Raw genomic sequence first — 16,370 nt, forward strand, 5'->3', positions numbered from 1 at the left:
TATGCTACTTAGATACAAACCAGTATCTCATTCGTCATCAATATTAATGTTAATTATATCATATTATAAAATTATAATTTTTATATATGTATTTTATAAAATATTCCGCTAGTCTTGTCAGTCGAATCATTCTAAAGTCTTCGTGCAAATCGCGACAAGATCATTTAAATCGTTCAAATGTTAAACTTTTTACTTAAATCCTTTTGGTTGGAACTGACGTAGTAACGGAACTAAAGTAACGGAACAGGAGGGTGATGAACTCTCATGTTAAGGACAAAGCTTAAAAGTTAAAGACAAAGGGTAGTTTGAAATTATTGGAAATGCTTTAAATTAGAGATACCATTCGCTTACTATTTGAAAAATTTTTGTAATATACTTAAAATAAGCTTTGTGCAAAATTAGAACAGTAAAATCAAATTGTGAATTTAAATTTATAAAATGTATATCGAACTTTACATTAGAATTTGAACCGAAAAAAAAGATAACCAACTATTTTTACACTTGAATGTGTAATATTACTAGGATGAGTTTTTTCTTAAAAAAAAGTTTAGAACATTCCTGGGACCGAAATTTTTTCTTAAAAAAAGTTTAAGATATCGCTGGATGAGGTTTTCCTAAAGTAAATTTCTAATAGTTTTTTTTTATCTCTGAAAATACATTTTAAAATTTACCCCAATTTACCCAAATTTAGGTGAAACAGCAGTGAGAGAAGTAAGAGAAGAGACCGGAATTACGGCAGGTACTTTTTTAGCTTTCTTTACGTCATGTTTCATTGAAAAAGATATGTATAACCTTTACCTCCTGAATTATTTTCGTATTATTTTCAAATTGGTTTTTTGTTTGGCAAGTTTTTAATGATTTTAAGAATTCAAGTCTGTGCTATCGCTTCGTCAGCAGCATAAGGGATTATTTGACCAATCAGACATATACTTCATATGCCGACTTTTGCCGATAACGTATCCAGATGAGATTCTTAATTGTCGGTGGGCAAAACTTGATGAACTTTTTCATATGGCTGATGTTTCTCCTTTTGTTAAGCTGGTCTGTAAACTAATACTTCAAGGAAAGGGTTGTGATTTTGTTAATGTAGATATAATTGAAGAAGAGATAGTGAGCTGGGTTGTGAAGAACAAAATAATGAAACTGTACCATAGGCCATTAAATTGATGTTTCATGAAATTACACCAATATTTTTGAAGAGAATTTTAATGATAATAGTAGACTAGATCATACAAGATTAAATATAAACTTTTATTATGTAAATAAATTTATTTGTTTTGTTGTTAAAAGAAAACGCATAAGGCTCTCTAAACGTTGATAAAGATTTATAGTGTAGCTTGTAATCTGATAAATGAATGCATTTGCATAATGCTTTGTAATACTAAGACTTGTTTGTTCAAAATTTTATCCACCAACTCGATAAAACGTAAAGAATGCAAGATGTAATAAGTCTTCCACTTTTTTATGTTTTATTGGAATGCTTTAATCACGTGTTCTTTTTTAATTTTTGCGAATTCGTAGGTTTACTTTCGTTTTTATACTAATTTTATACACTACAGTAACATTTAATGCAAGAGAAAATACTTGAGATCGTTGATGTATTAGTTTATCAAATTCATATATTAAAAAGTCATTAGTGAAAAAAAGAAAAATTTTTACATTGTAGTTAGTAATGTAATGAAATAGCTATGCAATAATTTACATAGCTCTTAAAAATAATTTTCTATTTGTATCAAGTAATTCGCGAGTGAGCTAATATAATGTAGTCTTTTACCTTTTTTCGTGTTCTGTAGCGATTAAGTTAAAACAAAAGTTAAAACAAATACGATTAGAAAAGTTAAGAAACTGGTTTAAAAGCATTTATTACTTCATGAAAATTCAAACAAAAGAATCAAAAGCCATTTCTGATACTTTCCTTCGTGTTGCTTTCTTTTCGCTTGCTATTTGAATGTTTAAAGGAGCCACCGCACGCTCTCGAAAAGCAGGTTGGTAATGAATTTTAGGTGTATTATGCTGACAGCATGGACAATGAAAAGCCAAACCCTCAACACCATATTGGTACTGTAATTCGTGAGGGCTTGAATGAACGTTTTGAGCATAATCCATGTTTTCATTTGATCTATGAAATGCTATGAGATACGGCCTGTAAACCATTTCTGGGTTGAAGAAATATGATTTGTTTGAAGATAGATCACTACATGAAGACGATGACCTTTTATCGCTTTCTTTATTATTTACTAAATTTGAACTACCATTTTCTGACAGCTTTTTAAATGTCTTCTTGTTTTTAATAGCTGGTTTGTTAGACTGTGCAAAAAATAAAGGACCGGAATTAAACATTTTTTTGTTGCTAATATTATGACAAGTATTCTGAAATGCCAAAGGATATTCATTGGCGTAGTTAAAGTTATCAGAGATTAACGGCATGCTTCTTGTTTTTGATAAATGTTGAGTGTTCTTGCTAGTTATTTTATCGTCCACGTTTGTACGTTGTACTTTGGACCACAATTCTCGCAAAGTATCAGGAATCGATCGACTGCTAGAAGATCGTCTTAAATATTTACCATGCTCTTCCATTTTTTGTATGTTACGTGTACTGTATGACTGCCCTCCTACTTTTTCCAATAGCTTTTTAATTAAAGGTTTTTTGTTAGGGCGAGTGAAAAGACGCGTTAAAATTTTATCCTCGTCTTCGTTGTTTTGATTGTTATTGGAAAACGTTTCTGTTACTAAAACATCGATGTTTTTATTCATGTTTAAGTTGCAGGGAACATCTGAAGTATTGTTGTTTTGAGCACAGTCTATTGGATAACTCTTCGGACTGAGATTTTCGAGTAAACTATTGGAAGCTTGAGTGTGATTTGTTAATGGAAGCGAGATATTGGTATTGTTCTGTACAGAGTTTTTTTTGATTTTCAATTTTCTCATACTGTCTCTCAGTTTTTTAAGCGAAACCCCCGCTTTTTTTCTAACAGGCGTATCTGATTTGTACTGGTAGGATTTATGTGAAATGTTGAGATGCGGTTTATTGACAAACGATGGAGATGACTTTTCGTTTAACAAACTGCAATCAACGATGGAAGGATTATAATGGTAGTTTGAGTTTTTCAGCTCTTCATTTTGATAACATTGTTCTAAAATCTCTCTTTGCTTTATTTCGATGCGTGAAACATCTTCACTAATGATAGATTTGTAGCCTTCACTAAATAAGTTACTTCTGGGTAATCCAAAACCACTTTTAGTAGATTGAACATTCATTCGTGATGATGGGGTAGGAATGTAGTTAAACTCATCTTTTTGGTTCCAGTCTTTTTGAAGTTTAAAAAAATATATATATAGTTTTTGACAACAAAACATTAGTATTGAGTTTTAGTTTTTTTTATTGGGAAAAGAAAAAAAACTTATGCGAGAATGTTATAGCTCTAACCTTTTAAAAACACTTCACACTCACCAACACGCCTTGATGATCTGATTCCGTTACTGTATGAAAAATCGGAAGACGATCCTGAATCTGTTTTTGTGGAAGAAAATCCGCTATCTGTTGAAATGCATCTTTTGACTGAACGATTCTTTTGAACAGTTGGTCTGATCCATCCATCAGATCGTTTGTTTTTGCCGTCTTTAACAACAAAACCATCACTACCAGTATCCGACTCGAAACCACTGCAGAATTGATATTGAGACGAGTTATTGTCACTTTTTCTCTTGTCGTAATGGAGGCGTTGTAAATAATGAGCTTCGAATGTAGAGTAGTTATGAATCGCAAGATGATGTACAACGCTGGAGTTGTTTCTTACTAGTTTTTTTCCATTTGCCATGACAACGACTTTAAACATTCGAAGACTAAAAGAAACGTGGGTTTATTAACCGAAAGATTATACTTAAACGTCAGAATTCTAAATAATAAACTTCAGACATACATTGTTTATGCATAAAATTCTAAACTAAGCAAATGTCGCGTTAACCGCTCAGTTTTTTTTAGTTTCTCATTCAATTTCTTGTAGGTGTCCAATAGGCGCATGTCATTAGTGCTCTATGTCTCGAAATCCGAATATTTGTAACAAAAATAAAAAGCGCCAGATTTTCTTAGATAAATATCCTGATTTACAAACGATAACAGAACCAACCACTTTCTTCGATCATCTTGTTGCGATAATTCGATGTGGATTTGAAAGAGTAGACATTTAATTTGTTTTTGTTTCATCTAACTTTCGAGAAAATAGTTTTTTATTACCTAATATCCTGAGATCAATATTATTTTAATAATCCTAAATCAATATGAAGCCGTTATATACATAAAAAGGAGCGACCGTTATTAAAAATTGAAAGATCTAATAAAACTAGTTTTACTTGTAAACTAAAGTTTTGCCGTTTTAAATTATTACACGAAATGTCTTTGCTTCAGAAACATTTAAATCTTCATTCAAACATGACTCAAGGTAAAAAATAATCCGTAAAAATCGTGGAAGATAAGAAGCATCCGGGAAAGTGGAAATTTCAAAGCATTTTGAGATTACATTACAACGCACATATATGACATGAAAGGAAATCTTTTTAAAATGTACAAAACTGTTTGTTCAAAAACTACATTATTCATATAAAAAACAATTTTATGAAACAAATTTTAAAACACTACTTTTGTATTTTAGTTTATTTGAAATTTCATTTTAAACTTTCATTTTAATTTTTAAACTCTTAGCGATTACCCCGGTCTGGTCGTCACCCTTAAATACCCCGCCACACATTTTGAGATATCATGCAATAACCAAAAAAAAGTAATTGCAAGCTATAAAAAATGTCGCACTTCAGAAACATTAGCTGAGATTTTTAATTCTGGTAGAATGCACAGAGAACCTTACCTACTTTCTCGTACCTTAATACTTTCTTTTCCTTCTCTTTCTGACCGTTTTCTCCAGAACGCATTAAATATATTTAAAACTTCTGCGATGAAATAGATTAAGGTGAGCAATAGCGTCATTCAGAATCGCAAAGATTCAAAAAGATTTTGATAATTAGTTTCCGGCTGAACAAAATAGACAGAATTCCTAATCAGCTTGAAGATAAAGAAAAATTTTTGCCTCACGAGGGAGGTACATGCATTCGATTTAGGTTCAGTACAACGATTAAAGAAGTACGTACCTTTTTTCGTTCAATAATGACATTGTTTTAACTTTATAAAGTAAATCGGTGTAAGCATTTCTGATGTAAGACAATTTATTTTTAAAAAATTTTAAGCTATAATTGATATTTTAGAGAAAAAAAGAATAAATTTTTTTTCTTGGTATTACATATTTATTTGGAGAGAAAAAAAAAAATATCTTTAAAAAATTTAAATCCATGAGAGGGAGTCGAAATTGATTTTCGTCGGTCGGCGCGCAACTCAGCATATCTACAGTTTTGGGTAAAGTCGGAACATTGAAACGCAGACCGACGTTTTAATACGTCGACTAAAAATAAAAAAGGCAGATCTTTTAGAGCTTGTCGTCTAAACTTTTGCCATAGTTTTTCTTTTTTTAATAACTGTTAATTAATCTTGTCGAATTACTTGGAGTAATCTCAAAGGAACGACATAAATTAATTTAAAGTGTTTTTAAGAAATACTGAAAGTGTTTCTGTTGAAACCTGTTTACTCTAAATACATTTTACAGAAGTTTTATAAAGCTTCAAAAAAATATGTTAAAATTTTCTATAATCTTGGATTCACAAGATTATTTTAAGACTGTGGCATGTTTGATTTGTGCATCGTTTAAATAATCAATCTAGTTGGATAAAATTAACCGATAAATTATCAAATTAGATGAGACTTTGTAAGATTTTAGCTCGATATTGATAACGTAATGGATGCCAGATTCCTATGCAGATTACTAAGCAGCTTTTAAAAGTCGAACCGACTCGAAAAGGTGGTGAATCAACCAGTAATCCCATCTAAGAGTTTTATAGATGAGTACATATATAAGTAACATGGCAACAAGCTATTATGGACTCCTATAATCGTCATAAAGGCTTATAGTCAGCGTGAGAATTTTTTTTGCATATTTTATTTTTGTATTAATCGATCAGTGCATTAATATTGACGGAACTATACAACGTCATCGATTGCAGTTTGCGTAAAAAGCTGGGAATTCAAATCTAAAACCTTGCTCACTTAATACTCTCTGAAGCAGAAACACTTTCATACCTGTTATATTAAAATTTTACATAAAATCAAAATAAGCACAAAATTTTTCTTTCTGAAGATGATAATAAGTTACATAAATATTACAAAAGTAAAAACATTTGTTAAAAATACCGTACGAAAGTAGAAATAGAGAAATTTTTATGCGTAAACTTTCGCTGAAATTTTTTTTTTCAAAAAAAAAAAAAAGAGATTAAATTAAAAAGAGATTTATTTTAAAAATAAGTTCTTTAAGTTAATTAATGGTTGGAAAAAATTTTACCTTTTTTTTACAAAAAAACTTGAGTTGTCAGTTTTAGAGATTTATCGATTATCGAAGAAGTTTTACGCCAAGTTTACTTCTGCGCAGATAAGTTAGAGCGTCTTAAAGAAAATGAATGTGGACAAAAGTGTTAAAAGCGGTGAGCATTTGCTAAAACGAACAAATATTTAAGACGTATAACTGTCTGCTAGATTTTCAACGAAAGCGTTTTGTCTAAACTCTAACTTTGAGACAGCTGTTTCGTATTGCGCAACAAAAAAAGAACATGACTTTAGGCAAGTCCAAAAATTAGGTCTTTTCCATCTTTTTTCCCACAAACATGCTAACAGTAACTTTTGAATTTTTTTATAATAAAAGCTATTAACATTCACAAATAAACGAATGCATGTTAATAACCTAGCAATAAAAAAAAGCGTAATAAAATGTCGTATACTATTGGTAAAACGATTCTGGCTCCAAGGTACTTAAACACACGTGAGGACCTTGGCTACCTCCATACAATAAGAATTAATGTGTATTCTTTTACGAGTTCTTTTCTAAACAATAAATAACCGTAAGAAATACGATTTCGCCAGTTTAGTTATTGATGTTCTTTAGTTCAAAATTTGAAAGGAAAAAATAAATCTAGTGATTTGGGTAAACATTAAAGTTCTGGTTTTATACAAATGCGATTCATCCCTTTCAACAAGTTTTTACAAATATACAGTGATTAAACCATTCTTAATTCCTGTTTTGTAAATTTGAATTTTGAAATTTAGGATGAGCTTCACTTCTAGTTTTTATTATACACAAGAGACTTCGATGGTTTTCTCAAAGCGCTTATTTTGTTTCATTTTGTTTTATCTTGTTGCAAGAAACAAAAGCATGCTTTTAATTACTTTTTAAGAAGGTGTTGTAAATCTTAAATCTTCTTCGAGCTGCTTAAAATATACATTGAAAAAAAATTTTTTTTCAAACTTAAAAACTCTTTTAAAAAATCTCCTCAAAAAAGTCTCTGTAAAATCTTATGTTGTTACATTTTAACTCGAGGACTCTTGTAACAGTTTTCCACGATAGAATTTAATCTTTATGCTAAATCAATTTTTGGCTCTATGAACGTTATATTATTTGTTATATCTGTCCCATGAATGTCAGATCAATTAAAAATATTATTAATCTGTGAATGTCACAAAATAGTCAAAAAGTGATTGAAATAGTGTTAAAATTACATCGTAGCCAAAATTTTTGCATGAGAGAGATAACTTTTGATAATTCATACTGTTTTTTTGTTGTTTTTTTTTTTGTTTTTTTTTTTTAAGAAAAAAAAAAAGCTGTTTTCTCTCTTTTGAGTAGAATATTATTTCCTTTAAATAAATTTACAAAAGAATATCAAAGAAAATAATCTGGCTCCGGTTTAGTCTCGTTAATTTGTAACTGTTACATTTTTTAATCTTTGCTTTTAACTCAATTATTATCTTTTTAATGCCACCCATAGAAAATCTATACAAATAAAAATTTCATAACAGAAAACAATGAAAAGTCGAAATAAATTATTATATGATAGCTAAGTTTAACACAATCAGTTGCAAAAAGTTCAACGTAGACTATTGTGATGACTCATGCACTATATAACGTAAATAAAATGAAAAGGCAGAGAAATACTTTTTTTGATTCGAAAAATTGTTTTCATTGGAAATAACAAAAGAGTGCAGCGAAACATAAAAGAGATATGAAATGAAAAGAAACTATTAAAAGATATTATTTCTCGAACCTTTTATCAATTTATTAAATTATTTGAAGTTTATGTATTGATTAAATTTATTGAAATTCATATATCTATTAAAGTTTAAAATGAAAATAGTTTTTTGTTGCAAATTTTGTTTCTTTTTAAAATTAATCCAAATGAAAAATGATTTTCTCTGTTCATTACTTTAATTTCGCTTTATCTAAATCATCTCCTGTTATGTTTTCTCCGCTTATTCTTTAAAAAATTAGTTTCAGGTGGATTTGAAATTTGTTCAATAAAACGGATATTGGAGAAGTGGGATATACACAGTTGGGGAAAAAGAGTAATTGAAAGCCGCTATTTTATACAATTTTTTTTACGAATACAGCAAACGAAGACCCTAATGAAAGGCGACTCTGTGAACAGGATGTTTCACTAAAATATCCGAAATCTCTTTTACTTAAACTGATATAGTTTCCATCGACCCGTATATTTTAAAATGAAGGATTGTCAAAAATTACGAAAGCACAGAAACTGTATTTACCGCGTTTTGAGTCGTTAACCGTTATTTTTATTTTTTACTTTTTTGCCATTTTTGTGGTGAAGTTTAACTTTAAGATTTAAGCCGCAAAAAACTGCTAAAAAGCCAACAAAATTTCTGCCTCTATTTGTGATCTAAAACTCTTTTCATTGGTTTTTGTCTTAAATATTCTGGAATGGTTTTTATTTTAAATATAATCTGACATAATATTCAGGAAATCAAGTTCAATCAAATGGCATGTGAAATTGAAACATTTCTTCTACACCATGCAAAAAATCTTATAAAAGCGTGTAAGCTAACAAAAAAATTGCTGAAAATGATATTTATCTTAGTTTCTCCGAGTGAATCTTCAGAGATTAAAATTCTTAATCCTTGAAAGACCAGCAGAAAATTTATTAACAATTCTGCGGAAGTCTCCGATCCTCGTTATTTATGTTTACAACTTTTAATTTTTTATGGTATTTTGTGACATCCGGCGTCTAATATTAGACTCAGCATTACACCTTTAACATAGAAAAGCTTAGCCAAATCGAAAGTTCTGGAATTCAGAATAATAGCTACATAAAATAAAATGTAATTAGAGAACAAAGCTTGCTGACAATTACTTTTACTTGGTATTATGAAATTCAGAATACTGGCCTGCGCATTAAGAGTCTGTTAGTTTAAATCTTGGTATAACTCTCGTCATGACACTTTTTTTCCAATATCATATCAGAATGATAACAATACGAAAATGAAACGATACGCAGACGCTAATTGCGCATGATAAAACTAATAGCAACAACTTTTAATATACCGTATTATCCAATCGCATTCATTTATAAATAAACATTAAAGATTTAGTCAATAACAAAATTGAAGCGGTCCTAAATTTCTTACTCTACAAAACATTTTTTAAATGGCCAATATTTACCCAAACAATGTAGACAGCTAACATACTTCAAGGAGTGTAAACAAAAATAATAAACAAACAATTAAAAACAAACAACCTGATCCTAAGATAAATGTCTGCACCTGAAGCGGAACAAATTGCATTAAATGTTTTCTTTTAAAATATGAAACTTCTCAGTATAAGAAAAGTCCCCCAGAGCCCTGGTCGAAGACGTACGAGAAAAAAATATTTATAACCTTTGTAAAAATTTATCAAATTGAAATTCTTTATAAAGAGATATGTAAGGTACCAAATTACTTATACAAAATTTTATTTGATCAAAAATTGAATTTATTTCATATAAATAAAGCGGTCAAATTTAGTTGAAACAGTTTGGTGGTTTACAATGTGGAGCCAAAAGTAAATTATTTGGATGGAGGAATTAGGGGAGTGAAGGGGGAGGACAAAGCCCAAAAAAACGTTTTTTGGAGGAGGAGTGAAGGCGAGGGAATTATCTGTAAACTGGCAGGACACTAAATAAATTTATTAAATTTAATTTTTACAAATCTCTATTTTTGTTATATTTCTCATAGGCTTTTTAATTAACGGTATGCCTTTTTCACAGGTCTGGAATTCTGTTAATTATACTCAGTTTTTATTCCGCAGGAAACGAAACGATTGTTATAATTTAGACCACTGAAAAAAGTTTGAGTTTTCTCTACCAAAAGTTAGTATAACACTTTTTTAGCTTTATGAATTTATTTATTCCTACGAATAAAAATCATTTACATTTTGGTTTAAAAACAGTTTGAACATAATTTGAAGATAAATGAAGACCGCAGGAGAAAAAACAAGCATGTTACATTTCATAACTTTTGAGAAATAAGGATTTTAAAATTTGAAAGTATCTTGTTCTTCCATAGGGTAAATAGTATATTTACTATACTCTATGAAAGAATAAGACACTTTCAAACTTTAAAATCCATATTTATTTTACTGATGATTTTTCAATTTGCTGGCATTATCAGATCAATATTTACCATGGGAAGAAGAAAAATGCGGATAGCAAGTAATATTTAAGCTTGAAATGTGTCTGGCTTTTCCCCTGTGGTCCTGAAATACAATTTCAATTGAAAATTGTTTGTTATTTAAGAAATTCTTTCGCCTCGATGGCCCTTTTATATGAACCCGGTATTCTTTTCGTCAATTTTTTGAAGATATCTTTTTCAATCTCACTCCACGAAATTCAAACTCTTCGCATAGATCTTCCAATTTAGATGATCCCGTAACAACTCGATGGGATTTAAATCCGGGGATTGATTCGCTATTTCCTAAATATTCTCAGTTCGAAGAATTACGTTATCTTCCTGAAATACAAATCTTTATCTAACTAAATCTATGCCATATGGCAGTGCATTCAGCTCTATAATGTTACAATATCCCTCTTTTTTTTACATTTCCTTCGATTTTAACGTAATAACCAACCTAGGGCCAATCCTATAAAGCAGAAAATGCGTTATTTATGCAAAAAAACAAGATTTTTGCTGACAAAAATTGACTTGGCGTAAGAAAAATCCTGTTTTTTCAGGTTTAAAGGATTGGCCCCTGGTCTTCCCAAAACAACCTTAAATCATTGAGTAATTCACCTCCTTTTCATGGATAATCAATAGTTTTCGCAACGGCCTAAGTATTTGAAACAGTGAATTATTAGTCCAAATGACTTTCTATCCGTTGGTTACCATACCCGTTTATTACCGTACCCGATGGTCAATTGTCGAATGTTTGTTTTTATAGCGGCATTTTAGTGTATGCTTTTTAATGGTCTTAACACTTATGGGTTTATTTTAATTCCCATTATTTCTACTGAAGCTTCGAATTTAAATGCTTTTTCTGCAGTTGTAATTCTTCTAATATTAGAGTACTGCACCCTTAAAGACTTTCAATTTTAATGCATTGTTTATGCAACAAAGGGAAAAAAAAATTAAAGTACCACAGTAAATATGAGTTCAATAAGTCATGGCGTATTTTGGGTCACACCTCAAAAAAAAACAAAGGATTAAACCAAAAGTTCAAGTAAAAAAAATTAAAATTAGAATCAGATTTTTTTTTTACTTCCATAAGAAGAGGGAAAAAAATAGTTTCATTTATTTTCTGTTTTTTTTTTTTTAACAAATAATTTGTCAACGACACTCGGAAAATATTTTTAATTTTTTTATTTGATGTTCTCTTTCTAAGAATAGTAAAGTTTAAAAAAAAAAATTTGCAGAACAAAAATTCAATTCTATGTGGTATATTTGTTTTTCACAGAAGTGAGGGTATAAATGAAAAATTTTAAAAATGAAAATACGATATTTTTCAAGTTAAAAAATTTTGTTTCTGGGTTCTAAAAACCCACCACTTTAAAAGCGTAAAATTTTCGGTTTTCGAAACCTTTGCACATTTTTTCTGTTTTCTTTGCATTTCGAATTACTTTGGTCGTTAGGAAAGTTCGTAAAACTCCCCTATAAAAAAAAAAAGGAGAGTTTTTTTTTTATTTTATTTTATTAAATGTTCAAAATAATGTCCATCGATATCTATACAAAATTGCATCCTTTAAAGCCATTTGTCAAAAGTGACGTCATCAAGATTTTTTTTTTTTTCAACCCGAATAGCCAATAATCGGATGGAGCTAAGTCTGGTGAGTTTGGCGGGTGGCAACTTATTGTAATTCCAGCTTGGTTTAGACAATTTGTGACGGTTTGAGTCACATATGGGTCGAACGTTATCATGGAGAAATTTGAAATTTTGAGTGCCTATTTTAGATCTTTGTTTATTTAAGAGGTTTCAAACAATTTTTTATATAATACTCGCTAGCAATGGTGTCTCCCTTTTCAACATAACCCAAATGAACAACACCTGTTATTTTGAAGAAGATGTAGAACATGTTTTTCGGCTGAAACCTGTCGCATCTTACTATAGTTCTTGGACTTTCACCTTCACCGACCCAACTAGGATTAGCTGACTTGTGTCCAAATTGTCTCAAATAAAACCATGACTCATCCCCTGTAATAATATCACATAGTCTCTATGGGTCGTTTCTGAAAAGGGCTAAATTTTCCTTACATGCCTCAACTCTTTTCTTGCGATTTTGATCGGTTAACTCGTGGGGTATCCAACGTGATGTTAATTTTCTTTTTTTAAGTGCGTTGTGAATGGTTTCGTTGATTGTAAAAAGATTAATCAATGTCAGAGCTTCAATTATATCATGTAGGTACGTGTTTTTTTAGAATTTTATATTGACTTAGATAATATTTTAAAAGTAGAGTGTTGTAAGTTTATTGCAATTTGTTTTGTTTTTTTGCAGTTACTAACGTTTTTAATGATTTCATTTCTATTAAAAACTTCATTCCTGTTCCGGAAATGAATTGACATTGAAGGGATGATGGGTTTTTTTTTTAACTTTTGAATCAATTTTATATACCTATTTTCTATGTACCTGCCAAATTTCATTAGAAAATAATGACACGCTCATATTCTATTTTTGCACGCAGTAAAGGTACCAAATATTCTTCTGTTGTAGAGGTTGGGGGGAGGGGGGATTCACGATTACGAGCATTTTGTATATTTGACTATTTTATTCATTAAAAACTTGTTTTTTTTTTAGAAAAATGAAACTTTATTTAAAATATTGGTGATTTTTTTAAAATACTCAAAACATGATTTACACACACACACACACACACACACACGCGCACACACGCACGCACGCACGCACGCACGCACGCACACACACGCACACACGCACGCACACACGCACGCACGCACGCACACACAAACCATATTCTGTTATTAGTTGAATAAAAATATAACCGAGGCAAAGTAATGCGCTAAAAACACTGATCTCTATAATAACTGGATAGCGCATCTCTAATATCAAAATTGACGCCAAAATCGCCATATTGGAAAGGCCCAGAACAATGAAATCTGATATGTGAGATAAAGCGATAAAGCGATAAGCCGAAAAACAGAACTTAAAGCTTACAGGATTAAAATTTTTGGGGCTTTCCAATATGGCGATTTTGGCGTCAAAAAATAAGAAGTTTTGCTCGGAGTTGCGCTATCCAGTTATTATAGAGATCAGTGGCTAAAAACTAAACAATGAAGTTCTATTATAAAATCACCGTTAGCCGAACGCTAATTTTTTAAGTTGGTTGCAGTTTTCTTAAGCATTCCTTATAATGAATTTTTGTCACTTAAATGGGCATAACTTTTAGTAGAATCATTAGTTTTTTATGAAATTTTCACCATAGTAATACTGATTTAAAGCTCTTTACAATGATGTATTATAATTAAATATTTGGATAGTTTAAAAATTTTGCACATGTACCTATATCATGTGTTGCATGCGGATTTTCTTCAATAATGGCTCGCACACGTTCAATATTTACAGCTGTATACGAGGTTTGAGGGTGCCCTGAGCGAGGACCATCTTCGAGACTCTCTCTACCATCTTTAAATAAAGTGTGCCCACTTGGCAACTGAACTTATATTTTGGAGCTTGGTCACCATGAACTAAAGCCAGTTCATCGGTTATGGCTTGTACTGAAATTTCAAGTAGAGCACGGGTTTTAATATATGCTCGATATTCAAATTTTTCCTTTTAAATTTTTTCTTTTAAACGTATATAATAAAATTTAAATAATTTTTTAAATAAACATTCAAAATATTTCAAAAAGTACTTAAAATGTTCATAATTAAACACAGTTTAAAGTGATAAATAAATATTTAATTATTTCCTGTCTCATTGTATCTTTATAGATGAAGTTCTATGAACTTCTCTAACGAACTAAGTAGTTGTCTTTCCACCCGATGCTCAGAAGTAGCGAATGCGAAAAATTTCTCTTTTTTTTAGGAAATACATGTATACCTGGCTTTTTTTAATCTTTTTTAGTTCAATTTGTATGATTATTTAGGTTTTAAGATAAATAGATATGGCAAATAATTCTCCAGAGAAAAATAACACTGCAGAAGTGATATCTGCTATTGCTAAGAAGTACGATTCAGCAGTTGAAAAAAATGTCTTGACCTGGATTAGCAGTAGGTTTTTATATAAAACAGTTACATAATTCTGATAAGCAAGCCATAATCACACAAATAAATACATAGATACATATATGCATACATGCATGCATACATACATGCATACATACAATACAATACAATACAATACAATACATACATACATACATACATACATACATATATACATACTTATATACATTTTCTTTTTTTTAGTTTGAATTGACTTCTCAACAACCAGGTTTTCATGCCATACATGACCTTTGTGTGAACAGTGAATGCCTCAGGGAAAAAATAGTATAAGCCTTAAGATTATGAGTAGTAAAAGTTTTTTAGGACAGATTTCTAGAGATACTTAAAGACTCTTATAAATGAAAAAGTTTATTTGCTGTGTGTAATTGATAGATATAGATTAGATAATTACAAAGCCTATCTATGCTCATCTAAGACTGCTGCACATTTAAGCTTGTCTACCTACATTATCAATATCTACAGAAAGCTGAAATGCGTGATTAAAAGAATTAAAATCTAAACAGTCAAAAGAAATTTTTATATAGTGTAGGGGTGTTTCGAACCTTGATCATGCTCTGTATTTGAGCCTTTCCACTAAGATATAAGGATTTAAGAATTATGAAATAACAATTAATCAATATACAAATTTTTCTAATAAAAAAGTTCCTTTTTTATTATACTGGTAATAAACTGAGCTGAACTGTACTTATGAAATCATATACACAAAATCTTCATGCTAATGTTAACTAAAAGGGTACAAGATAGGGAGTAAGAAAAACATCTGTGCTTTGTTCTAGTGTAGTTGTTAAGGTGAGCTTCTTGTCAGGGTCATGATTATGTCACTGTAGTGTTTCAAACATACATACATACACACATTCATACATACATACATACATTCATACACGCATGCATTTATACATTTTTTTTTAAGGTGTCCTAAAAAGTCCTCAATTGTTTGACGGTGTAAATGGACCAGATGCATTGCAAGAGAAACTTAAAAGTGGTGTCATTTTGTGTAACCTTATGAATGCAATTAAACCTGGGAGTATAAAGAAATTCAATGTTAATGCAAAAATGCCATTCCATCAGATGGAAAATATTGGTTTATTTAATGAGGCTATGCGTAACTATGGTGTACAGCCAGACTATTTATTTGTTACAACTGATTTATTTGAAGGAAAGAATATGGTGCAAGTTTTGATTGGACTGAGAGCACTTGGTTCCAAGGCTTCATCCTCTGGAGTAAAACCAGCAATTGTTGAAAATTAACTTTTAGATATTTATGTATAGTACAACTTTTTTTCTCTGATTCTTCATTTTGCTTCGTTAATTTTCATTCTATTGTTTTGTTTATGTTTTTTTATATTTTTTAGCTTGTTTATTTTGAAAAAATCTAAATTGAGATAATTTTTGATGTATTTTGTTATAGTGTTATAGTGTAAATGATAGTTTTTAATACATTATATGCCTTAAAATCCTTGTTTGACTCATTCCATATTATTGCACGATCCTGAAGTAAATAAACTTACAATCAAAATTTACAAATTTTAGAGTTTACAAAATTTGGAATTTAACAGAGATTATTTGGCTCATGAGAAAATGGCCAGTTTTATTAAATCAGTCACCAATTATCCAAAATGTAATATAATTGACTTGACAAGAAAACTATCTATATGGAGTAAAACTTCATTCATCCCAAGATCATCATCAAGATACCAAAAATATAAATTTTTTAATTAAACAATT

At 30.1% G+C, this 16,370-nt stretch overlaps 3 protein-coding genes across 10 annotated transcripts in view; 2 read left to right on the forward strand and 1 right to left on the reverse strand.

The window, feature by feature from the left end:
* The window catches only part of LOC145194298 (nucleoside diphosphate-linked moiety X motif 6-like), an 8,123-nt gene extending 6,747 nt beyond the window's left edge, over positions 1-1,376 (forward strand). The window contains exons 5-6 of the mRNA XM_090077429.1: positions 692-739; positions 866-1,376. Of these exons, the coding sequence (XP_089933555.1) occupies positions 692-739; positions 866-1,167 (350 nt within the window). The 3' untranslated portion in view covers positions 1,168-1,376. The remainder of the gene's footprint in view (positions 1-691; positions 740-865) is intronic.
* A 470-nt stretch (positions 1,377-1,846) lies between these two features.
* On the reverse strand, positions 1,847-6,979 carry LOC145194281 (uncharacterized). Of its 8 annotated transcripts, none has more exons than XM_090077426.1 (4): positions 6,438-6,643; positions 4,874-5,447; positions 3,452-3,843; positions 1,847-3,308 (listed from the first exon to the last, which is right to left on the reverse strand). In XM_090077426.1, exons 2-4 carry the CDS (start codon positions 4,921-4,923, stop codon positions 1,879-1,881), a joined length of 1,872 nt encoding a protein of 623 aa, XP_089933552.1. In that variant the 5' UTR covers positions 4,924-5,447; positions 6,438-6,643; the 3' UTR covers positions 1,847-1,878. The 8 variants fall into 8 exon arrangements, with proteins under 8 accessions (XP_089933552.1, XP_089933551.1, XP_089933550.1 ...); XM_090077425.1 differs by having other exon boundaries at positions 3,428-3,843; XM_090077424.1 differs by having other exon boundaries at positions 4,860-5,447.
* A 7,394-nt stretch (positions 6,980-14,373) lies between these two features.
* On the forward strand, positions 14,374-16,099 carry LOC145194304 (myophilin-like). Its single transcript, XM_090080521.1, has 2 exons — positions 14,374-14,630; positions 15,556-16,099. Exons 1-2 carry the CDS (start codon positions 14,525-14,527, stop codon positions 15,891-15,893), a joined length of 444 nt encoding a protein of 147 aa, XP_089936647.1. The 5' UTR covers positions 14,374-14,524; the 3' UTR covers positions 15,894-16,099.
* The last annotated feature ends 271 nt before the right edge of the window (positions 16,100-16,370 follow it).

This window comes from Hydra viridissima, unplaced genomic scaffold (genome assembly GCF_058129835.1).
Source record: "Hydra viridissima isolate aposymbiotic clone 2 unplaced genomic scaffold, HvirCarnegie_v1 scaffold_2, whole genome shotgun sequence".
Classification (NCBI taxonomy): Eukaryota; Metazoa; Cnidaria; class Hydrozoa; order Anthoathecata; family Hydridae; genus Hydra; species Hydra viridissima.

Excerpts from the sequence above, each read along its gene's own strand:
- LOC145194281 (XM_090077423.1), bottom strand. The coding sequence starts at position 4,978 with ATGACGCTATTGCTCACCTTAATCTATTTCATCGCAGAAGTTTTAAAT. Across the intron at positions 3,844-4,859 it reads ATTAAGGTACGAGAAAGTAG|TCTTCGAATGTTTAAAGTCG; the intron begins GTAAGGTTCTCT and ends CGTTTCTTTTAG. Across the intron at positions 3,309-3,427 it reads GTGTGAAGTGTTTTTAAAAG|ACTGGAACCAAAAAGATGAG; the intron begins GTTAGAGCTATA and ends AACTTCAAAAAG.
- LOC145194304 (XM_090080521.1), top strand. The coding sequence starts at position 14,525 with ATGGCAAATAATTCTCCAGAGAAAAATAACACTGCAGAAGTGATATCT. Across the intron at positions 14,631-15,555 it reads TGTCTTGACCTGGATTAGCA|GTGTCCTAAAAAGTCCTCAA; the intron begins GTAGGTTTTTAT and ends TTTTTTTTTAAG.